The sequence below is a fragment of the Anastrepha ludens genome, chromosome 5, assembly GCF_028408465.1.
Source record: "Anastrepha ludens isolate Willacy chromosome 5, idAnaLude1.1, whole genome shotgun sequence".
Lineage (NCBI taxonomy): Eukaryota > Metazoa > Arthropoda > Insecta > Diptera > Tephritidae > Anastrepha > Anastrepha ludens.
In genome coordinates, this window is record NC_071501.1 from 125,604,922 (window position 1) to 125,630,949 (window position 26,028).

The window sequence follows — 26,028 nt, forward strand, 5'->3', positions numbered from 1 at the left end:
GTTTTCCTTGTGATTTGGAGATTTTAATGTCAAAGTGGCATATGTTTCTGCCGTTGGTTTGTTTAGATTCTGTTTTAAGTTTTGACACTGAAACCGAATTGGAATAACCGAAGTGTATTAATAAAGCGTACCAGATACTTCTTCTTCTTAATTGGCGCTATAACCGGGATGTTCTCATCGTCCAAGCTTCTGCGTCATACGTTAGGACGGGCATGATGAGAGTCTTGTAGAGTGTTAGTTTTGTTCGTCGAGAGAGGACTTTACTGCTCAGTTGCCTACTTCTAGATTCTACGTTGGATTTCAAGGCTGACATTGTTATCGGTGTTAATGCTGGTTCCTAAATAGACGAAGTCTTTTACAACCTCGAAATTATAACTGTCTACAGTGACGTGGGTGCCGATACGCGAGTGCGCCGACTGTTTGTTTGAAGACAGGAGGTACTTCGTTTTGTCCTCGTTCACCACCAGACCCATTCGCTTTGCCTCTTTGTCCAGTTTGGAGAAGGCAGAACTAACAGCGCGGTTGTTAAGGCCGATGATGTCAATATCATCGGCATACGCCAGCAATTGACGCTCTTATAAAAAATTGTGCCTGAGCGATTAAGTTCTGCGGCTCGTACGATACTCTCCAACATCAGGTTAAAGAAGTCACACGACAGCGAGTCACCCTGTCTGAAACCTCGTTTGGTATAAAACGGCTCGGAGAGGTCCTTCCCAATTCTGACGGCGCTGCTGGTGTTGAGCAACGTCATCTTGCATAGCCGTATTACTTTTGTGGGGATAACAAATTTAGACATCGCGGCATACAAGTAACTCCTTTCCGTACTGTCGAATGCAGCTTTGAAATCGACGAAAAGATGGTGTGTGTTGATTTTCCTTTCGTGGGTCTTTTCCAAGATTTGGCGTATTGTAAATATTTGGTCGATGGTAGACTTTCCAGGTTTAAAGCCACACTGATAAGGTCCAATCAGTTGGTTGACGGTGGGCTTCAGCCTTTCACATAATACGCTCGCTAGAACCTTATAGGCGATATTTAGAAGACTAATCCCGCGGTAATTGGCACAAATTGCAGGATCGCCCTTCTTATGGATTGGGCAGAGCACACTTAAATTCCAATCGGCAGGCATGCTTTCATCCGACCATATTTTGCATAGGAGCTCCTCGCCGCCATGTTTGAATAGCTCAGCCGGCAGTCCGTCGGCGCCCGCGGCTTTGTTGTTCTTTAGCCGTGATATTGCTATTCTCACCTCGTCATGGTCGGGTAGTGGAACGACAATTCCGTCGTCAACGATTGGGGTATCGGGATCTTCACTTCCTCGGTGACATGCGCAGCTGTCACTGTTTAATAAGTTCGAGAAGTGTTCCCTCCATAATTTAAGATTGCTCTGTACGTCAATCACCAGTTCGCCGTCTTTGTTCTTACAGGAAAACGCCCCGGTCTTAAAACCTTCTGTAAGCCGCCGAACTTTCTGGTAGAATTTTCGGGCGTTGTTCCTGTTGGCCAGCATCTCAAGCTCTTCGCACTCACGTATTTCGGCCTCTCGTTTCTTCTTTCGGATAATACGTCTCTCTTCCTTTTTCAGCTCTCTGTAGCGATCCCACATGGCTCGCGTTGCGCCCGATCGCAGCGTGGCTCTATAGGCGGCATCCTTTCTTTCTGCGGCAGCATGACATTCCTCGTCGTACCAATTGTTTTTTCGGGCTCGCCGGAATCCGATTTCTTCTTCGGCGGCGGTACGTAGAGAACGAGAAATGTTGCTCCATTGTTCGTGGATGCCGGTTTGTTGGGCAGTACTCTCTGAGAGCAGGAGTGAGAGTTGAGTGGCGAATCTTCTGGCTGTCTGTTGTGATTTCAGCTTTTCGATGTCGAACATTCTTTGCGTAGGTAGATGCACGTTTTTTGCTGCACAGAGGCGTGTGCGCAGTTTGGCTGCAACAAGATAGTGATCCGAGTCGATGTTGGGTCCTCGGATCGTACGTACATCTAATACACTAGAAGCGTGTCTTCCATCTATCACAACATGATCGATCTGGTTTCGTGTTTTTCGATCAGGAGACACCCAGGTGGCTTGGTGAATCTTCTTATGCTGGAATCTGGTGCTGCATTAACCCATTCCCATCAGTGCAAACACTAAAACCACCTTCTTTGGAATAGTATGCAACCTGTGAGCTATGTCTTTCTCGATACAATGTTACGCTCACATCGCAATTTTACAGCAAAGCATTTGATGAAAATGAAAAAAGTAATCATATCAAGATAATACAAAGTACTGTTTTCTTGGGTATACTTTATAGCTTTTTTAAGTTTCGAAAAATATATAAAAAAACATTTCCTCAATCTGATTTTTATTAAAAAATTTGTTTTATTAACGCAATATCAAAAAAAATTTTTTTTACTTAACTATGGAGTACAACTCTATTCTTAATTGTTATGGATTTACAAGTAGGATATATGAGTTTGTATATGACATAGCTTAGAACTAAGTTTTTCAATGCAGCTATAGTAAATGAGAGGTCGAAAATTTCAAAAAAATTATTTCCTTTTTGTTTTTCAACTTTAACTGGCCCAAAAATTGAAGCACATCTTTTTAAAAACATTAACAATTAGACGTACAATTTTTTCGGTTGGTTAATTTTAATATTTCCATAAATTTTTAATGAAGTATTCAGATAAAACAAATTGTATATTGCAAGTATAGGTACATATATTCGACTAGGGAATAACTGAGTCAAAACAATTGATAAATTACAAACAATAATAACTCTGCGGGGCTTTCTCTCTACGTTCAAATGCTCTTAGAATAGGTGAAAACACTTTGATTATTTCGTTGGCTCTACTAAAACGTAGAACTTTTTAATGAGAAGAAAGAAGTGTTGTATGTTTATTCCGATTCATCGCCGCTACTTTCGGATTCACTCTCCGGTGGTGTGAGAGGCTCTGCACCATGATTTTCCAAAATGCTTTCCATCTGCGATCTCTTTAAAATACAGGCAAACTGATATGCAGTCAATCGGGCGAAAGTTGATGTTTCCAAATTCAGAGTCTGTTTGCAATCGTCGAGTAGGAAATTGAATAGCTCCTCATTGCCCTTCTCAATGGCCATGTGTAGCGGTGTGTAGCCACCTTTCCCTTCCTGTAAGCAGTAGAGAGCGCATATTAGAATAACTAATAACATAATTACTGTAAAGAGCACTTACTCTGGCGTTGATATCCGCGCCATGTTGTACTAAAATACTTAGTATTTTTAAATGGCCCGCCTCGGCAGCGATATGAACACAATATTCGCCTGAAAAAAACGTAAAGAAAATAATTGTATTAAAACATAAAATAGGTCCCACGCATTTTACTTATGAAAGATAATAATAAAAAATATTCATCATCAATCATAATTAGCTTTTGATTCCTATATTGGGGCTCAATTCAAAATTCTTCTTCTTCTTGATTGACGCGATAACTGCTTAAACAATTTTGGACGAGTGAATTCAAAATCACGTTATATAAATACAAGCCAGAAAAAACAATTATTATTAGTTGTTATTTATTTCAAGTTTAGCAATTCTAGTAAATAAGTTCCAAAAATTGTTAAAATCCATAAGAAATGATTTTATTTCTGCAGGAGACATTCGCTACCAGACTGAACGGCGTCAAACTATGTATGATGGAAGGCATTCAAAAGATTTGAAAACCGGGTTTCGAATTTAAATAATTTTTCTTTCATACACCTGCATTTAAAATAGTAAGAGCGTAACGAATCTTCAAGTTTTAACTATTTTTTTCCCTATTTTATTTTTGTTTTTATAAAAGTAGTGCATTCTATAACAAAAAACATGCAACTCGCAGCTCTAAACTTTGCAAAAAATTCACAAAACTGTAACAAAAAAATAGATCAAAGATTCCCAACTTTTTGTTCAGTGCCTTTAGAAAAATTCTGAGTTTGCAGTTTTTTAGCCAATTCAATATTAATGTAACCAAAGCCAAGTTTCAAATGCCTCAAAAGTCTCATTGACATTTTTTTTCGCTGAAGTGTTGGGTATTTTCTTCCATATAAAGGCTTCCGCACCTGTATGTGTATGTGTGCAAGTAGTGTATATATATTTTAGTACAACTTGTTATGATGGAAGCAAACCTCTCAGCCACATTAACCAACACAACGCTAACCCAAACACATTGATGCAAACGATAAAGCAATAACAACCAAACGATGACGTCGTACAAACGTGCTTGCATTTGTGGCTGGGTTCAGAAAAACCCGAGAAATTCCCATAATAAAGCACTTAAATAGCAACAAAAAACGCACAGAAATGCGAGTTAAGTTTGCAAAAGCTAATTTAAATGAAACAAAACAAAACGGCGTCAGTATCAGTAATAACGACGGCAAGACGGCAATCATCGTTATATGACGACGGCACCAATCAACTTCATAGAAGTTTTCGAGACTATGTATGTATGTATACTGCTCAGAGAGTTGAACGTAATCCCTACTGGGTTGTTGGCAACAATACTGTTATGGTCTAAATAAAATAGCCACCTGATGAAACAATGCGCAACGCAGTGAGAACAGCAACAGGTTTTCAGATTTGCAAGCTCGGAAATTACACCGCAGCTCGAATCGATAATATTGAAACAACGACACAGAAACGAAATGATAACCAAAGAATAAGAGCTAATGTTTTTCGTATGTTTGTATGTTGTCAAAGCTATTTTTATTTCAATATGCATATATAAGTGTATTTATGTATGTATGTAAGCGATGCCTGTGATTTGCGCTATCAATAAAAGATGTGCCTAGACAACAGCAAGCGGAAATTGGGCAAAGGTGAAATCGAATGTTAGATGGATAGGTTTAAGATGATAAATTTATGACAAAAGTTGATGATTGTTAAGGACGGTGCGGAAACTCCGAAGGAATGCAAGTATTTATCGATTCGTTTCAGGCAGTGAACATGACTCATCAGAAATCTCCGGCAAGTCAATTTATTTAAGTGTGAAATTAACAATGCTTCAGCGGGAAATGCCAGGCTCACTCATATCTCCGAGAATATTTATAGCCTGTGAATTTCAAACCACAGACACACTCACGAAAGCCTACAAATCGATCAAAAGTTCATCGCAAATCTTTCAATTCTAGGTAAAATACTCGTATAATAATTTGATTGGGTGAAGTTTCGCTATAATAGAGGGGTTTTCAAAGTGATGCTTGTCATTATTGTTCAGAAATATTTTGGAATTTTCCCAACATCTGAATGTATGTAAACAGCAAAGCAAATTAAGCGAAAAACCCTGAAACTCAAACGGCGGAAATAATATACATACATACATACATACATATATGTGCATATGCATGGACATACATATTTACTTGAACAAAGTACAAAGCTAAGTATAAACATACGTACATGCGCCCAAGCGATTACAAATGACTCGCGGGTTTTCCGCTTATTCAAAAGAAAAGGTAAAAGCATTTGACACTAAACAATGCAACTCTATTTGCCCGGTGAATGCCCCAAGTTATGTGACGACTGAGTAGAAAACTGTATTAAAAGCGCGCACGCTTGCGCAAGGCAGTTGAAAAACAATAAATCCCGACCATGGCTTTCAGCGATACCCACCGCAAAAACCACCGTTCATGCCAACAAAATTCAAATTGTAACATACATATGGTTCATACGTACATATGTAGTCTTACGAGACATACTGAATTCGGATTCTCCATCGCAAACAGATAACCAGCCATATGTGAACACATGTCAGTGGCATTGCAACCACGCACAAATTATACATTTAGATTGGGTTTTTTACAAGTTCGGCTACCTCAGGTGTTTGACAGTATAACAAACAAACGAAAAACCCAAATGTGCGCACGAATACTTCAGTTAGTGAAAGTGTTGCTCTTTCGCCAATACATAAGCACATGATTTACTTAGGTCCAACATATGGAATGTATGTAAGTACACTCGTGCGAATTGTCGCCATCGAGCGCGATCACCTAAAGTATTACAAGCGGGCTCCTAATAGAATTCATTGATTGCTCTATCATTTATGTATGTCTGTACACTATGTGTGTATTTTAGTAGTAATCGACTTCATCGTTTTTGCTTCAGATCAATACATCCACATCTTTGATATACAAATTCATTATTTCCATTCGACTATCTTAAATTAATTCTAAAGCTACAACTAGATCGTTGGTTTAAATATTGCCCTATATTTTAATGCTTACACGGAGAAAATTCTAAGTCGACTTAAGCTGACTTTCCAAAAACCCAGACCATACATCCGTACTCGTATGAGTGCCTTCCTGCATTGCTATTATAAGTGCCGAAATTAAATTCATGTGCAAATAATAGAAACACCTTCCGCTTCAGCTACTTGAACGTTGACAAAAAGATGACAAATATATGCAAACAACAAAAACACAAAAGATAGCGAGTCAGCACTGGGGAATTCCTGAACTTAGCACTTCCAAACAGTTCGAGTTTTGTGTATTGACTTCTGAAAAGTTAAATCATTTGTTCGGCACATGGGAGTGGTTCTGTAAAACGGGTAGCTTGTGATCACTCGTTCGCATTATTGCGAGCTTTTGGGTACAAGTGGAAGAAACACCATAGGTGGCATCAAGAAAATTACAACTGGAACCAGCACGTAATGAATTCAGCAGCTACACACCCCAGGAGGGGTTCAGCAATCAGAAAACAACATAAGGCCAAATTCTTTTTAATTTACTAACAAACAAGTTGTAGAAAATTGTACCGCAAATGTTTCTTTTTTTTAATTTTCCGTAATCTATTACTAGTCTTCATGTGCGTCTATTTCACGTTCATAAAATTTTGTTAGTAATATTTATCTAATCATTCAAAACGTATTCACTCAATTTATGGGGATGTGGGTTTCCCTAAACATTGGTTTTTTTAGTCATCAGGGAAATACCTATTTATATGCTTTTGTTACCATGGTCGCGATATTGAATTTACTCAAGTAATTTTAAAAGGTTTATTAACTTGTAAATTCAATTCTTTTTTTTTCAATTAAAACTTCTTTACTTCTTTAGACTAACGCGTCTGATTATTTGCCTGTAAATAAAAATATATTTCGGATAATTTTCAGCGCCACGTTACGATTGCGTTTTAGGAGCTCTGTCCTGAGTTTAATAAGGGAACTGGTCTGGATGAGGTACTGTGATGAGTAGAGGACAGAAAAGACCGTAAGGTCGAAGTGCAAACCTCTTAAAGAATCTGAGTCTACTATTACGCCGCCTGTGCCATTGGTTAACCAGCCCGGATAGATTAATGGACAACGTTAATCTCCTTGGTTGACAGCCCTTTAACTTCTCAAGCGATTTTTACCGAATTTAACAAAGCGCCAAACACTTTTCAAATTATTGTTTTATCTCACCTGGCCAATTATATTATTTTACATATAAATTCAAAATTTGTCAAAATGCATGCGTTGAGTAATATTTTTAGTAGCCTTACCATTATAGTTTCTGATCTCCAAAACGTTTGCTATTTTATTGCTTGGTCTGTAGCCATTCTGACGATGCGCTTCGTTGATCTCTGAAGCGCTAAAAGGCATTATTAACGCACTGACACACTGCTCATTGCCAGACATGCAGGCGAGATGCAAAGCTGTATTTCCATGGCGGTCACGTGAGTCCGGCTGAAATTCAATAAAAACTAGATTTATTAAGCTGCATTACGACAACCCTACTTTTCATTACAACATTATTGCATATCGGTAATAATATTATAATAGGTACATGTGATTATGCATACCTCAGCGCCAGCAAGTAACAGCATGCGCGAAATTCTTCGTTGCTTTGTGAGTGCTGCTAGATGTAAGGCGGTTTGGCCGTAATCGTTCCTTATATTTAAAAGGCACGAATGGATAGCAAGACGGATAAGAGCACAAACAATATATTCGTCACCCGATAGACATGCCAAGTGCAGATAACTGTACAAAGAATAATAAAAATGCCATTATAAAAATTAAGAAGTACACCACAGTGAAAAGTGAAACCTACAAATAGACTTTATATCCTCCTTTAAGATTACACATACATACAAAATATTTATTAGCAAAATAGATTTTACTAATTACTTCTTATCAATTGTCGAAAATTATCAAGTTAAAATTTAACTATTTATATCAATTCTAAATGTAAATTATAAACTACTTTTAGCTCACTAAGTTAAACTTACGTGTCTCCCTCATCATTTTGTTCCCATATTGGCAATTGATTCGAATCTGCCGTTTTTGTTGTTGCTGCTGCTACAGGCTCAACTGTTGCCACTCGGTCAGACGCGTTCACTATATTTGTTGTCCCTTTTTGTAAACTAAGACTGCAAAATCTATCAGATCTGTTGCTGTCGGCATCGTGTTTGAGATTCGTTTTTGCGTCGTGTGAACTTGTGATGTTATACGCACCGGCTATATTATGGCATTTATGTTGGTGCTGTTGCGATTCCGTATGTTGCTGTTCAATATATTGATTTTCGGCTTGAGCTCCTGTCTCGTTGGACTCGTCGTATTCTTCTTCTTCAATGCAACCCGAGTCAAGTACATCAAATTCTTCCTCAGTTTTCCCGTGATGATGCGAACTATCAGTGGAGATTTTAACGTTGCCCACCGCTCTTTTGTTAAAACTCAACTTATTAAAGTTATTTGAAAATTTTCTGTCAGTGCTTTGTTTCTGTTCCTCTTGCTCTTCGAGATTTGAGCTTAATGGACCTGACAAAAACCCTGAATCTGTGTCGCAGGACTGATAATCTATGTCAATATTTCCTAACAATTCCTTTTTTTGGGAAACTTCTTGGCTCTCTCGACTTAGTGCAGCAGTAGGCGCACCACTACTGCCATAATTGCTTGCAACCTTCGATCGCTTATTATTGCTGGATGTACTTTTCGATCCAGCTGGGTTTTGACCCGACATTTTCCAGTTTTCTACTTGTATTTTCCTTGATTTGAGATTTCAGCGGAATCGCTATTGTGTAGATTTTTGTTCCAGAAATTTTCTGCCCTCACAAGCGGTTCTTTTGAAAATAGCTCCGTTACTTTATTAGTTCCTATCAAAAATTATGGAAATGTTGAAAATAAAGTAAATTGTATATTGCACTGCTAGAAATATGATAAGAAATAAAATAAATAAATTCCTTTTGAATAATCAATGCATATACATACACACATACATATGCTAAATTTTGATGGTGTAAGTTTTGCGGTCATTAAATATATTTATCAGATACATATTTTTTTTGCAATGGAAAATTGCTTAACGATATCGCCACATATCGCGACAACTTCCATATGAATAGCAATTTGTTTTCGTTTTGTGAAGAAATTTCTGCACAGTCAGTCGTATTTATATTTATATTAGTACACTAGCAAACCCGGCCCCCTTCGCTGGGCACACTAAAATAGAATAGATATGGTTTAGAACAGAAAATATATGATTTTCATATTATTTATTTCTTTATTCTTTATTCAAGCGCTTTGTTTTTGAGTAAATATAAAATATAAATTGAAAATCAGGAAAAAAGAAGATTGTTTTTAAATTTCAAATCAACGCATGATTCAATTATACAAGGTTAAGTAAAGTTTGACAACTGATTTCGGATGCTACTTAATCCATTGATGCAATTTGGAAGCAAGGGAAAAAAGGGCATAAGTTGATCCCCTTTCTGAAAATGTAGCAAAAAATTGAAAAAGGTCGTTGTAAGCCATAGAATAATTTTATGTTATTTTATAAGTGGTACTTAATTATTTATATTTTTAACTTAACTATTCCCATGGATTTGTGTCATATACAGGGTTGGCCATATTAAACTGACCCATGTGATTATTAAAAAAATATGGAAAAAGAAACATTTTTTTGTGTTTCATTGTGAAAAACGTTTAATTTAGTTCAAGGAGATTCGTTTACATCACTTTTTGAATATGATACCGCGCAAGTGGTCGCCCTTAGCTCGTATAGCGTAATGTGCCCGTTTTTCGGCGTATTCCATAGTTTTGGCCAGCGTCTCGGCCGATATGGCGGCTATTTCCCGTCGGATATTGGCCTTAAGTGCGCCTAGTGTCTTTGGCTTGTTGACGTAAACCTTAGATTTCAAATAGCCCCAAAGAAAAAAGTCCGGTGGCGTCAAATCCGGTGATCGTGGCGGCCAGTCAAAATCGCCGCTTTTTGATATCAAACGGCCAGGGAACAAAGTCTTCAATAAGTTGACGGTGGCTCGTGCTGTGTGTGGTGGTGCGCCATCTTGCTGAAACCAGAAGTGCTCCATACCATTTTCACGAACAATCGGCATCACAAAATCGGTTATCATGGCCCGATAACGCTCTTGATTGACGGTCAATGGTTGGTGTTGACCATTTTCAAAGAAGAACGGCCCAATGACCATATCAGCGCAAATGCCACACCAGACTGTAACTTTTTGGTCGTGGAGAGGTACCTCTTCAATAATTTGAGGGTTTTCAGTGGCGTAGAAACGGCAATTTTGCTTATTTACGGTTCCGTTCAAGGAGAAATGGGCCTCATCACTCATAATGATTTCACTTTATTTTTTTTCTCCACGCACGTTGCGTTTTTACAATCGAGAAGGAATTTTGAATGTACAGCTGAACAATTTCAGCGCGTTCTATTGGGGTGTACTGTTTCATGGTATAAATCTCCTTCGACTGACGCTTCCAACGCGGTATGTCATTAGCTGATCTGAAATTACAGTAAAAAGTTATAGGGTTACTCAATGGGTCAGTTTAATATGGCCAACCCTGTATATATGTATTTTGACCATGCATCGGATTGGAATCTATAGGTGCCATTTTTAAACCTACACTGAAGTAATAAATATAATAAAACAACTTGAAAATAGTGGAAACTCTTAACGAGGAAAAACCACTTTTATTTCGTCACGTCCGCTAATCATACATTTGATTTTTTAACGAGATTACCTGCAAAGTTACAAGTATAAAATCTGTGTTAAAAAAAGATAAATTCATATAAACGCAGAAACACAAGTAGACGCCCAAAGCATTGCATACTTTACTTACAATTATCTTATCGAATGCTCATTAATCTGAACAATTTTTGTAAAAATGATATCCCACCGTAAAGCTCCCTGCCGTTGAACTGGTTAAACGCTGATTCCAACATTTTAATTTTGTCCAAGAACTCGGTGCTTGGTTTAACTAATCCGCCCTTAGATAAAGTGTCAACCCAAGTAAATGTAGGCTCATTGCATGAACAATTGGTCAATTTTAATTTGCGTATTATGTAACCGGCAATATATTCAAGGGCATCTTCGTGTAAGCTATCAAAGTCAGCGTCCTCATTTAATGAATCGTTGGTATATTGCTTATTACTTCTACATTAAAACAAAACAACAGAAAAATTATTGTTTTTGTTTTAAAGCGAATATAATATTTACTTAGAATATTTTGGATGTTTATCTAACACAAGAGCACTCAGAAGTACGTGATGTTACTTATGTATGTGTTTTAAGTTAGTTCGCAGTTGTAAAACAAATATTATTTAGATGGGAAACGAGACAAAAGTAAAAAAACACCAGTCTAACGGTTAGACGCGATAGAAGTGAAACCTTCCGTAAAACAAACTGAGAGAGAATAAGACGAAAGCAGCATTAGGAGCAAGATAATTATAGGTTCATTATAATATTGCTATAAAGTTCATATTTTATTTTCTTCGTTTTATTATTATTCATCCTCAATGTTTTCAATTTCAACAAATTATACGAGTGGCTTATGATAGCTAAAATATGATACAAATGCTTTGGTTTCGATGTTGTCAACATGTCTTTGAAACACCGCGTCAATGGTTGTTTTTGATCGTGTTGTCGATTCAGTGCGATTGTTACACATTTTTAAATTGAATGTTGTATTGAGAACGTCAATTAAAGGAACCGCTGTGTCCAATGCAAAATTTACGTTAAAATCGCCACTTAAAATCATTGGAACTTTATTGTAATCTTTTCTAAGTATCCGCGATACTTCTGGTGTATACTTTATTAAATTTTCGTGAATGAATTCCGTGATGCTATTTATTGATTTTTTTTTCTGTCGATATTCACGACACTTTTCTGCATTATTTTTCGGCATAATTGCGGTAAATATTTAAAAATGAAAATATTTACGAATATAAAAATACACACGCGGTTGCTATTATGAGCGTCCCCAGCAAAACCTGCGTGACCGAAATTCTAACACAATTACATTTTTTTGAATGTTACAAACACATGTTGTTGTTGTTGTTGTTGTTGAGGTGGTTGAACATTTCTTAGCTGAAATGCTCCTAATTAGTGACCAGCACCGTTTTAATACCACTATCTCGTGAAATGCTGAGTTGTTGTTGTTTTTTTTTTTTTTTTTTGGTGTTTCCGAGTCAGATCCATTTAGTGAGGTCCAAGTATAGGAGCAAATCCTTTATCTCGATGACTGAGATCTCCTTAATTTGCTGTAGGAAAGGCTTACCGAAGGATCGGAGTCGTGCCCTGGCTAGTCCCGGACATTCACATAAATAGTGGAACAGACTTTCCTTCACCCCTTCCGCTTGACAGCTTCTACAGATAGGATTGAAGGGTAGGTTGAGTCTAGCTGCATGATCCCCTACTTTCCAATGCCCTGTAAGGGTTGCAGTGATACGTGAAATGTTTGGCTGAGAACATCCTAACAGGTCATTCGTTCTTTGGATTTTATATGACGGTCATGTGTTTTTTGTTGTGATACATGTGCTTCCATCTTCTTTCGGCTAAAGCATGATAGTGTGAAGCAATAGATGCTTTTAGTGTGTTCAGTGGGGTGGAACCTGCCACCGCCTTTGCTATGTCTAGTGTTGAGCCCTTTCTTGCTAGCTCATCCGCTATCTCATTGCCTCGTATGTTCCTATGACCGGGAACCCATATCAGGGTAATTTCAAGCCAATGGCTGAGCAGTTTCAGCTTCTCTCTACACTGTAGGACCAGTTTGGATGAAATGTAGTTGGAGTCTAAGGCCTTAATAGCTGCTTGACTGTCTGAGAAGATAGCTACTCTTGCACCAGCTACCTTGTAGAGTTCTAGGGATTTGCATGCTTCTCTGATCGCTAAAAGTTCTGCCTGGAACACGCCGGCATAATCAGGAAGACGAATTGATTGAGATAGGTTGGAATAGGAATGGAAGCCAGCTCCCACACCACAGTTCATCTTAGAACCATCGGTATAAATTTCGATATCGTGTCTTCCAATCACCTCTCCTTTGCTCCACTCGGCTCTCGGTGGAAAACGTACCGTAAAGCCTTTCTTGAAGTTGAGGTCGGGGACTGTGTAGTCTGATCCGTTTTTGAACAGCGAGGGTCCCTGTAGGAGGATCTTGCTGTGACCGTACGGCCTTGTTGTCCAGCTTCCTATGTCTCTGAGTCTCACCGCGCTGCAAGTAGCTATTGTTTTAATGTGTAAATCTAATGGCAATAGATGTGTTAGTACATTGAGCGCTTCAGTAGGACTGGTGCTAAGCGCTCCTGTAGTCAAGATACACGCTGTTCTTTGTATCTTGTTCAGCTTAGTTTTGTTGTATTTCCTTTCTGTTGCAGGCCACCAAACTAGTGCCGCATATGTTAGTATTGGCCTTACAATGGCTGTGTAGGACCAGTTGGATAATTTTGGTTGGATACCCCATTTTTTTCCCAACATTCTCTTACATGTGTAAAGTGCTATGTTCGCTTTCTTTACCCTCTACTCTACGTTGGACTTCCAGCTGAGTTTGGGATCCAGGATAACCCCTAGGTATTTTGCCTGCTTGGTTAGCGTGAGGCTGACGCCGTTTAGTTTTGGGAGATTAAAGTTTGGCACCTTGGTTTTCTTGGTGAATAGCATCAGTTCCGTTTTACTCGGGTTTACACTTAAACCACAGTCCGTGGCCCAATTGCTGAGTAATACCAGAGCTCCTTCCATAATCTCACTGATTGTGGTTGGAAACATTCCTGAAACCATAAGCACTATGTCGTCCGCGTACGCCACCACTTTAATTCCTTTTTGGTTAAATTTGGTGAGGATGTTGTTGGCGACTAGTAACCATAGCAGAGGGGATAAGACTCCTCCCTGAGGGGTTCCCCTGTTGACAGAGCGTTTTATCGTGCTGCTGCCTACCTCACCGATGATTATTCTAGTTTTGAGCATATTCTCTATCCATGCCTATGCCTAACATGTTAAGAGCCTCAATTATAGATCTTGTGGTAACATTGTTGAAGGCCCCCTCTATGTCGAGAAAAGCGACTAGTGAGTATTGCTTGTATTCTATGCTCCTCTCAATCTCACTTACAACCTCATGAAGAGCTGTCTCTGTGGATTTTCCTTTGAGATAGGCATGTTGAGATGGTGAAATCGTTGAGTTTGTAATCTTTTCCCTGAGATATACATCCAACAGTCGCTCGAGAGTTTTGAGGATGAAGGAGGATAAGCAGATGGGTCTGAAATCTTTCGCTGTATCATGACCGCGTCTACCAGCTTTAGGGATAAAGATTACCTTAACCCTCCTCCAGCTTTTTGGTATGTGCCCCAGCGTAAGGCTTTTCCTGAAAAAGACCTCCAGCCAAGGAATCGTCGTTTCTCGAGTGTTCCACAGCATGGCTGGGAACACATATGCACGCAGGTTTTGCTGGGGCGTGACCGAAACTCTAACACAATTACACATATGCACTCGTATTTGTTTGAAAATCGACTTTTTTTTTGGTTCTCCGTCACCTTTGGAAAATGTGTAAACAGTAAGCAAACTTTATTCATATATTTTTCCTCATTTTTGCATCAGTAAAATTAAACAAACGCCGTAGCCGAATGGGTTGGTGCGTGACTACTATTCAGAATTCACAGAGAGAACGTCAGTTCGAATCTCGGTGAAAACACCAAAATTAAGGAAAACTATTTTCCTAATAGCGCTCACCCCTCAGCAGGCAATGGCAAAACACCGAGTGTATTTCTGCCATGAAAAAAGCTCCTCATAAACATATCATAAAATAAAAAAATAAAATAACTGTATAAAAAAAATTTTTTTCTTGTGATTCGAACCAAGGATTTTGGATCGGAAGCTCACATTGCTAGCCGCTCGGCTATCGCGCCATGCTGTCGGCGCTGGCCTAAAAGTTATTTAGTTCGTCGCTACGTGTATATGTAATATTCGTAGCCAAGAGTGTCGCTTTTTTCGTTTCACTTTTTCGCAAATCACTCCCAACGATTCTAAAGAAGTTTTCACTTCAAAAAAATGGAGTCTCTAAAGGAGTATTTTCATTACATTAAAATGGAAATGCAGCTAGTAAACAAAAATATTTTGGAAAATTATTTCACTCTTATGCATATAAAGCCATTTTTAGTAACCTTTGCATTACGACGTGTTGCAAATTTCCTCATTTCAGTACCGTACGAACGTAAATGTACGTTTCATAACTGTTTTTACAAACTTTTATTCCTGAAATAAATGCTGACTTTTAGCATCCTTCATATGCATTAAGAGAGTAACTTGTTAAACCATTGAATTTGATATAGATTTGGCTGCCATGATATGTTAACGACAGGAATGAGATAAAACAGAAAATTTAATTTCGTATTTCGAGCATAACAATATATGACAATATATGTATGTCCATTTGTTGCCGTAAAGACATTGCAAAAGCAGAAGTTCAGTCGATCATTCCTCCACGTAAGAAAAACATTGGAATTAGAAGAGTTAAAATTGAAAAAATTACAAATTTATTAGTTTATTGTTTATTTATCTTGCAAACGCTCGCTTATCAACTCTGAATTGCTGGTCAACGTTACAAAGGCGCTCCTCTTATCCTCTATCAACTATGGCGTAGAAATATATGGCCAACATGCTAAAAATAACATCAAGCTCCTAGCGTCTCCTTACCATACTGCTGTCCGACGATCTTTACGTGCATTTCCTACTTCGCCAATAAAAAACATCGTGGCAGAATCAGGTCTACCATCACTAATCGACAATGTGGAGGACAATATAAGGAAACTTTATCCTAAGCTTGCTCTCACTTCTAATGCTTTGCTACAAAAATGCTTTCACTCGGCAGCCGTGCGTGCACGGGCTCCAAATGCGCCTCTTTTGCAAAAGACAATGGACTGCCCTTAAGACTATTATCGACGAGACATGGCCATTACCCGCCATGGGTGCTAAAAAAATCATCTTTTATAAACGACTTAAGTTACATGCAAAAATCTACTACGACATCGGTAGAGTATTGCGCACATTTTTTAGAAATTTCATCTCGCTTTAAAAGCACTAGTTGGCAGCTAATCTTCACCGATGGTTCCAAAGCGAATTACACTTCCTTTGCTGTCGTGAAAGAGAATGGAGAGCCTATATCGTATTGACTACTACTTCCGTTTTGTTCAATTTTCACCGCAGAAGAAACAGCAGTTCTCTACGCCATGCAGTATTCGTCAAAATCGAAGGGGAAATACATTATATGCACACACAGTATGTCCTGTTTTCAGGCCATAAAGAACTATAATAATTCCAACCACATTATTGGAACCATAAGAAATATCCTGATTTCTCACCCTCATAATATCAAAATCATGTGGGTACCAGGGCATTCATGCATCAACGGCAATACAATCGCTGATAATACTGCCAAGGATATGAGCATTACTCCTACGATCACATCAAACCTTTTATGTAAAAATGATGTTTATCGACTTATAAAGCAGCATAGGCAAACCAAACTAGTAGCTGACTGGTTTCACTATAGCCACCATTACTCCAGGATTAATCCTAATCGTACTAAACCAACTTATCTATCATCCCTCCCATTTAACTATACTACGCCATATACTCGCCTACGCATTGGTCACAGTGTAATCACCAATGCATATCTACTGCAATCGAGGCAACCAAGCCTGTGTCCATTTTGTAATACTCCAGTCAGTATCCTGCACTTGTTAGCCTTTTGCCCTGGACTAGATAGACAAAGACAGCAGAATTTTGACGGTCATGATGCACTATCGCTATTAATTAACCCTTCCGATTCCAACATTTCGAAAATCTATAAATTTCTGAAGGACTCTGATCTTCTACGACGTATATAAACCAGGAATTCTTCACCAGCCAGCTGAAAGCCTCCGTTGCTAGCGCTGCGTTATCTTTTTGTTTATTTAGCAATTGTATTGTTATTTAAGCTTTTAAAAAATAAAAAAAATAAATAAAATAAATAATTTTCACAGAACTTTCAATAGAATTGAAAGATGCGAAAGTCTAAGCAAAATTTTAATTTCTACGCTTTTGAGTACTTTTTCTTTAGAATTTGCTCTGAAATAAAAAGTAGCTTTTCCAAGAGGACAACACGGATTTATTAAGTAGCTTCAAGATGGCTAACACAGGGTGAAAATTAGGCTACTTACATCACCTTTAATTATTGCTTCATGAAATCAATGCATATGAATAAACAGTCGTCTTTTTTCCTGATCATCCATGAATTTTTCGTTTCAATTTATATGTTTTATTAAGCATTGGACTTTTTTAACCATTATCCATTTATATTTTTCAAAAAAAAAAAACGAAAAAAAATTTTTTTTCCACGAACACAATTTCATTCGGATTTCACATTAAATTCTCAAATTTCGTAAGAAATTATTCACTGTTCCAAAATCCACTCCAAAAAAATTCACAAACAATTTTTACATGTTGCACTTACGTTTTTTCCTTATGGCATCCAAATCAGAAAGAAATATTGACACATTGTAACTCACACTGTCAATTTGACAGTTCAGTTCGCCCCAAGCGTTAAAAAAGTAAGCGACATTATGGCTGATTCAAAAGAACGCTGTACGCGTTGCCAGTGTTCCGAATTACAACCAAACTTTACGAAACCCATTTTCAATACTTACTTAACAATGTGCGTAAGTTTGGTTTAATTCGGTGCAAAGACACGGCGGGTCCACGTTTTGGCATATATTTCGAGACCCTAGTCATCAATAGGTATGCAAATTACCCCGTATTAAAGCACTTATCAACAGCTTTCATTTGAAACCCATATTGTACAAACACAACCAAAGGTTACCCGGGTCCACGTTTTGACCTATATCTCGAGACCCCAGTCACGGAGCGGCATGAAAAATACTCTGTACTAAAGCATTCACCAACAGCTTTCATTTGATACCCATATTGTACATACACGTCCGAAGGTTACCCGGGTCCACGTTTTGACCTATATCTCGAGACCCTATCTACCAATAGGTATTCAAACTATACGGAAATCATCTTCAATACCTACTTAACAACGTGTGTAAGTTTGGTTTAATTCGGTTCAAAGACACGGCGGTTCCACGTTTTGGCATATATTTCGAGACCCTAGTCATCAATAGGTATGAAAATTACCCCGTATTAAAGCACTTATCAACAGCTTTCATTTGATATCCATATTGTACAAACACATTCTAGGGTCCACGTTTTGGTCTCTATCTCGAGACCCTAGTCACGGAGCGGCATGAAAAATACTCTGGACTAAAGCATTTGATACCCATATTGTACATACACACCCGAAGGTTACCCGGGTCCACGTTTTGACCTATACCTCGAGCCCTATTTCCAAAATAAAATATAATCCATGTTACTCGTGGATGATGTAGCTTTCGAATGGTGAAAGAATTTTTAAAATCGGTCCAGTAGTTTTTGAGCCTATTCATTACAACCAAACAAACAAACAAAGTTTTCCTCTTTATAATATTAGTATAGATAAAAAGAAAGATTTTTCTACAGAAAACATCGACTAAGGACTTTCACTCCAACAGCATTCCGCTCTTTGAGAAAGGAGAGTTATCCGACTATAAAACTCCCCTTGATTGGCGGGCTTCCCAGGTTTCAATAGAGGGACCACTCTCCCTGCTTTCCACTCGTGAGCTTGTGCAGCCATTTGATGGCACAACGCTTGAACCTATCGACCGGAGGATGCAAAATGAATTTCCGGCTAAAAAACTGGTGCACCGAAGGTGTTTGTGCTTCGTTGGGTTCGACCGACCTTACGGTGCACCAGAGCTTACACCAGAAGTGAAGTTCCAGATCTTCAGGTGATCAGCCTATTTGGTAAGCTAATGACGAGTATTTAGTCGCCGAATCTCTAAATAGAAATTCCTTATTCTGGATTGGCCTCGCGTAGGAGGTCACGCTTTTTTGCTAATCGGCTGCTAATAAAGGGAGCTGCAGCAGCATTAATTGCGAAATGCGCGTTCACCTTCTCGCACAACGGTAGTGATGGGAAGAGCGGTGAATTCCGCGAAGCCGGCCCAATTAGTTTTGGGAAAGTTAATGAAGGAACGGTAATTCGCGAAAAAACGGCAGGTTTTTCAATCGAGACGATAATGGGTGAGTGGTCTGATACAAGCGACAGCATATGTCGCTAGGTTATGGTACTGATCAGGCCAGCGCTAACAATATTCAGGTGAGGTGAGCTGCTGCAGTTAGCTACTACTCTGGTGGGACCGTCTTTGCTTACTGTTCTAAATCTCGCATCGTCTATCTGCGCTGCCAAAGTTTGTCTCCCACGATCGTTTGGCAGGCAATAAAAGCATTTTGGTGTAATATTATTATTTATATTTTGGTGTAATATTATTATATATATTTCGGTGTAATATTATTTTTTATATTATATTTTCGGGTGTATGAAGACTAGCCCTTCACTTTATACATATAAACATATTTCGTCGGGAAATGAATATTAGCACACTTTAAATTAATAATTTAGAAATTCCATTTTGCTAAGACATACAAAATCATTAGACAATCAAAAATAAAATATGAAATTAAGTTTTTTGTTGTTGTTAACTAATGACACAACACACAGCTGCATTAAAGCAGAAGCACAGCGCTCGAAATGAAATTACGCCGTATTATTCATATTTCATCTCACTTGCACGGTTAATACTTTTCTCGTATGGCACTGAGGTATGCACAGGGCACAATTGTTTTAATTTTCTTAGTTATTTTGCATATTTTATGTATTTTTATTTACTTTTACTAGAAAGCTTTTTATCACAGTTGTTTATCTCAATACTATAATTTATATCTGCGCTTGCGACCTCCTCGCATGCAAAATTGTTTATGAATGTACTTTAATTTTACGCACTCAATACTTTTATTTTAAACAAATGCTCGAATTTGGTTCAATGTTATCTATGTGTAAATTTAATTATTATATCTTTAAAACTGAGACAACACTACCCAAGACGGATCTAACAAATGCCCCGTGCCATGACACTACCTGTTGCACGATACATAATATAAAACGAAATTCTAGAAAAATGGCAACGATAACATTCCTACCAAGGCGAATTCATACATATTTGCATAGGCAAATTCTTTACAGGTGATGGCATCCGCATTTAAGTAAAAACATACATGTTTCAAGCACAACATACAATTTTTATTGATTTTTGTTGTTATATTTATTTTAAGGTATTATTTGAATCCCCAATTATAAATTATCAATGTACACAAATGACAAAGTAAAGCCCCGAATACTAACAAAGAACTCATTTTGACGTTATTCATATCAGCGGCGAAAAAATCAGCTGGGCGAATGTCATCACCCAAGGATGATAAAATACATGATTGTGCCTTCCGAATTCGCTGTGCCGTAAGAGCTTATGAATAAACAAACAGAAGGAATCGGAATTGGTTGTTTGTGAAGAAGAAAAGTAGGCGAAAGCAATGGAAACAACCAAACACAAGAAATTGCACACACACATACATACTTTCTTGCCACGGCGTCTTCCGTATAAAAACGCAAGCAAACTGCATTTGCAAACTTTAGATTATTGTTTTGTTTTTTCACAGTTTAACTCACGACCCTTCGTTTTCATTAGTTTGATTAGTTTAAATCTCACAAATCACAACATTACCAAGCAATTCACTGAATTTTTACAAACATGTAATTTCTCCTACTTTTGTTTGTTTTGTATTGCGAAGGGAGCTGACGTCATATTTGTCAAACTTGCGAAAAATAAATTAACTGTTTTTTAATGGCGCCACCTCCACTACACAATTCGCCGTATGTACACGGGCTGCGGCCAGTGATGCCATATAGATAATATCTCTTAAATTAACTAATTTTCTTTTCTCCCTTTTCGGACAAGATAATCCGTCGTTTTTTACCATGATTCAATAATAAAAGGTTTGCTCACTTGTAAGATTAGAATTTTTACACTCCCTTACAAAATGTTGCATTTAACAAGGGTGGAGAAAGGGGAAAACATTAAATCCCTTTGATGATAATGGCATCAAAAAAGCACTTTTTTACCTAAATGGAAACAAACTACATACGGCTTAAATTAATATTTGAAATTAAATAAATTACTTTAAAATTCACTGTTCATGGGCAATGTAAATCTACAATATTTCATATACATACATACATATGTTAGTATATAAAAAAATATATTGTATAAGAGTTATGGAGTTATTAGCAGTTCTCCAAGTCGCCTTCAAGACAGTCACAGCTGTGTTGGCCAACTCCATAAGTATATGGTAGCGCAGAGGTTAGATGAAATATCTATTTACTGAATAAACAGACGAAGAAAACTTAAATTCCTTAGCCACTAAATCCGTACAATATTATATGAGCAAATTGGCCTAATAATAGGAGCGTACACATATCCGCTGTTCTCATTACCCCTAAGTTAATAGGCAAAGAAATGCAACATTATGTATTTATTGTATTTATTCGAATTTTCGCTTAAAAGTTATATACATATTTTGCAAAATGTTAAAGATTTACAATGTCTGCACAATTTCAATTGAGTACTTATGGAAATTAGTGAGATTTTTATAATTTATTAAACTTAGTCCTTATGTTAGTTAACGTTATTTAGCGAAATTGAAAATCAAGTAAAGCGTCTCGGGTTTTTGATGACTAGCACGAATAAGCAAGCGTAAACACGTTCAGCAAATGCCGGAGAAACTGTAATCGCGTTGTTCGTGTAGTTGTCCAACGTAAGGCGAATGTTTAATACCGAAGCTGTAAGCTGGGACGTGTGAAAGGTTAATCTAAAATGGTGAATATAAATAATAGCATCATTTTATATGTACGTATGTATGGGTGTAAGATTATAAATTGTTCTGCACATTAAATAAATTGAACTGCTCATATATATGTAAGTAACTCGTGCATAAAATTTTATTTAGTTCCATCGGCCAATACAACATGTGTGCACATCCACTCATATGTATGTATGTATGTATGTGTGCAAAGGTTTTCGAATAAAAAAATTATACATCCCAATAGTTGCAAAACTAACAAGGAATCTTGAATTTTGTCACTGCGAGCTGGTGGACTTGATTCGTTGCGCAAGTAAATATACGGGGTATCAAGAAAGCTTTTCTTTGACCCAAATATGGGGTGTGGTGAATTGCAAATGATGGTGCAGGAGATGATCTGTGCGATCGATACTATTGCAGAGGTCAGTAAAAATTAAAAATATATATAATAATATATTAAGGATATAGACATATATAGTACATGCACAGCTGTGAACATGAAAATAGCAGTACCCTTAAAAATTATTTAGAAGTAAGTAATTTATTCTTTCCTTATGTTGTGAACCCCTGATTAGTTGTAAAAATATTGGGAACCCCTGATTACTTGTAAAACGTTGGGAACCCTTGATTAGTTGTAAAAATATTTGGTGTACTATATACTTTATGTATTTGATTCCCGCTAATTCTGTGTATGCGTGTTTGTACACAACTAGTATGTCCGCACAATAGGTAACGGTCAATGCAGAGTTCCTATTTCGTTGTTTCTTGTTCGCGTACATATGTACAAACGCGCATATATAGAATTAGCGCTAATTTGTATGTGTCCTTCGCCGAATTTGCCGCTGCGTTAATGACTGGTTCGATTTCAAAAATCAGTCGTTAGCCAGCGGAGGGAGTGGACACACTGCGAAATAAGCGCACGGAAAGTTAAATTCGCAATTCCCTCCATTTTTTCACAAAAACTTTATTTCGCAGCCGTTCGAAAGTACATTTGTTCGCCATTTGTTCCAGCCAGGACCTAGTTAAGCCATGGCGATACCAGTTTCAAAGGCCACTACACCTGCATCAGTAGCCGACCAGCAAAGGGTGTCGGATGCTGGCACTGCCGTCGGTGTAGTGGATTTACCAAGTGCTCCCGTTGCCGAGGGAGTCACCACTCGTGCTTCATCTGCCGCCCGCCAAGAAGTGATGTTTCAAGCTATGCAAAAACGCATCGCCGCGCTCGAACGCAGCCTGAAAGTTGCCCAAGAAAAAATAAGGGAACACGAGTTAACGAACGAAGCCCAGCGCGCTGATGCGCAAAGCATAGCCAATGCACCCAGCGACAGTTCCGCCAACGAATCTGCCTTGCCGTCATCAAGCCTGCCGATGACACAGATCCAGTTGCTTCAGCCGCAATCGCCGTTAATAACATGTGCTGCTACCTGTGTGCATACGGCGCCGCCGCCGCCGCCACCTCAGAACGCTACACGTTATCAGATGTACACCGCTACTCGTTCCTCACCGCTTATTTACACATCCTCAACAAATGGGACGTACAGCAGCTCGACTTTGCCTCCGTGCGACACATTTGTTAGCAGTCTTCCGTCAACGGTGCCAATTTCCGCCAATGTGGGCTACATACCCTTACAGTTTTCAACCCAGCCAAGGAAATTGCAAGATTTGCCGGAGTTTAGCGGGAAACCGGAGGACTGGCCGATATTTTTTACTGCCTACACCGAGTCAACCGCTGTCTATGGGTACAGTTGCTTTGAAAACAACTTACTCCTGCAGAAGTGCTTAAAGGGTGAAGCCCGAGAAGCTGTTAAATCGCTACTAATCCATCCGAACAACGTGGCCAATATCATAGAGCAACTTAAGTTCCGATTCGGTCGCCCAGAGCAATTAATTCGAAGCCAGCTAGCCCATGTTCGAGAAATTGCCCCGATATCGGAAAGCTCAGTGGTAAAGTTGATACCATTTGCGACGAAGATTAGCAACGTCTGTGCATTTTTACGTTCTGCGTGTGGCGGAGAGCAGTATTTAGTGAATCCAACACTCCTCGATGAGCTCGTCGGAAAGTTACCCATGAGCAAGCGTATCGAATGGGCAGTCTTTGCGTCATCTTTACAGCCTTACGCAACTGTTCAGCATTTTAGCGATTGGCTCACTCAACTTGACAATGTCATCTGCACGGTTTACGACGGGGAAGCAGCGAAAGATTCGAAGCGTCGGGTTGTGTTGCACGCTGCCGAATCTCAACGTCATTCAGCCTGCCCTATTTGCCAGGGCCAATATAAGCCAGCCGATTGTACCCAGTTTAGCCAACTTACAGTGCCGGAAAGGTGGGAGGAAGTGAAACGACGTCACCTTTGTTTTTCTTGTCTCAACGTTGGACATGGGTCGCGCAATTGCCAACGGCGCAAACTATGTTCAACTGACGGGTGCAAACGGTGGCATCATAAATTGTTGCACGATATTGGGAAAATAATCGATGGGTCATCAAACCAGTCACCGCGGCCTCGAGATCGCCAACGACGTACTTCCATTGCCGATACACATACAGGTATTAGTACGAGGACGCAGCCAGCGTCTCGTATTGAACAGCAAGGTGATGCGGGTGCAGCGGTCCTTAGTTGCAGTACAGATAACAATAGTAAGTTATTATTTCGGATTCTGCCGGTCGTGCTGTATGGGAACCAAAAGCGCGTTGAGACGTACGCACTTTTAGATGAAGGTTCGTCAATAACAATGATTGATAGCACACTAATTGAAGAGCTCGGCTTACGTGGCCGGACTGAACGCTTGAACCTACAGTGGTTCGGAGGACGTGCCGCTCAGGAGTCGGCCATGGTGGTAGATCTACTCGTGAGTGGTGCCGGTATGCAAAAGAGACATAAGTTACGAAGGGTTTATGGTGTTTCAAACTTGCAGCTGCCTTCTCAGAGTCTGAGTAAAGCCGATTTGCGTTGCCATGAAAGCCAATTGAATAAGCTGGCAGTTGAACCATACGCACAAGTCAAGCCAAAGCTGCTAATCGGACTCGACCACTGCCACCTCGGTTTGCCGTCAACTACAATGCAGCTAAACAAGTGTGGGCCATTCGCTGCGAATACTGAGCTAGGATGGGTTGTGTTTGGGCCAACTATGAACTCTGATCCATCATTGCCATCATGCTTATTCGTTAACTGCCACACTGATCAATCTCTACATAATATGGTTGCTGAATACTTCGAGACGGAAAGCTTTGGGGTTCGAGCTGCGCCTATCATGGAGAGTGAAGCTGACGTCCGTGCTCGGGAAATCTTGAAGTCTACTACATGCCGTGTTGAAGGAAGGTACCAGACTGGTCTGCTCTGGAAACGTTCCGACATACAGCTACCTGACAGCTAGTCTATGGCTTTGAAAAGATTAGCGGGTGTTGAAGCAAAAATGAGGCGCGATACAGTCTGCCGCTGAATATAAACGCATCATAAGTTCTTACGTCATGAAGGGCTACGCACGAAAGCTGTCGCCAGAAGAAGCCGCTTTAACTTGCAATAGAACATGGTACCTGCCTCATTTTGCCGTGAAGAATCCAAATAAGCCAGGCAAGTTACGCATGGTGTTCGACACAGCTGCTGAGGTGGACGGTGTGTCCCTTAATTCACAGCTTATGAAGGGTCCGCAAGAGTATCGGTCTTTGCCTGCTATACTATTCAACTTTCGGGAAGGAGCAACGGGCGTGTGTAAGGACATTAAAGAGATGTTTCACCAGGTGCTGGTTCAACGTGACGACAGATGTGCGCAACGATTTCTTTGGCGTCAAGGTGATACTACCAGACAGCCCGAGGTATATGAGATGCGCGTATGACCTTTGGAGCAGCATGTTCGCCTTGCGCCGCCAATTATGTGCAGACGATCAATGCGTTGGAGTATGGCAACAAAGTCAAGGGTGCTACCCGAGCCGTGAAATCGATACTGGACTACCATTATGTCGATGACTATGTCGATAGCTTTGACACAGAGGAAGAAGCAGCTGACATAACG

General features: G+C 39.1%; 1 protein-coding gene across 6 annotated transcripts; it reads right to left on the minus strand.

Moving 5' to 3' along the window:
- Positions 1 to 2,337: 2,337 nt before the first annotated feature.
- On the minus strand, positions 2,338 to 20,264 carry LOC128862780 (NF-kappa-B inhibitor cactus-like). Of its 6 annotated transcripts, none has more exons than XM_054101510.1 (6): positions 20,111 to 20,264; positions 8,199 to 9,062; positions 7,773 to 7,950; positions 7,473 to 7,656; positions 3,198 to 3,286; positions 2,338 to 3,133 (listed from the first exon to the last, which is right to left on the minus strand). In XM_054101510.1, the coding sequence occupies exons 2-6, from the start codon at positions 8,927 to 8,929 to the stop codon at positions 2,882 to 2,884; spliced, it is 1,434 nt and encodes a 477-aa protein (XP_053957485.1). In that variant the 5' UTR covers positions 8,930 to 9,062; positions 20,111 to 20,264; the 3' UTR covers positions 2,338 to 2,881. The 6 variants fall into 6 exon arrangements, with proteins under 6 accessions (XP_053957485.1, XP_053957484.1, XP_053957486.1 ...); XM_054101509.1 differs by having other exon boundaries at positions 19,997 to 20,264; XM_054101511.1 differs by having other exon boundaries at positions 19,910 to 20,264.
- Positions 20,265 to 26,028: the final 5,764 nt, after the last annotated feature.

Excerpts from the sequence above, each read along its gene's own strand:
- LOC128862780 (XM_054101510.1), bottom strand. The coding sequence starts at position 8,929 with ATGTCGGGTCAAAACCCAGCTGGATCGAAAAGTACATCCAGCAATAAT. Across the intron at positions 7,951-8,198 it reads CAAAATGATGAGGGAGACAC|TTATCTGCACTTGGCATGTC; the intron begins GTAAGTTTAACT and ends TTCTTTGTACAG. Across the intron at positions 3,134-3,197 it reads GCGCGGATATCAACGCCAGA|GAAGGGAAAGGTGGCTACAC; the intron begins GTAAGTGCTCTT and ends TACTGCTTACAG.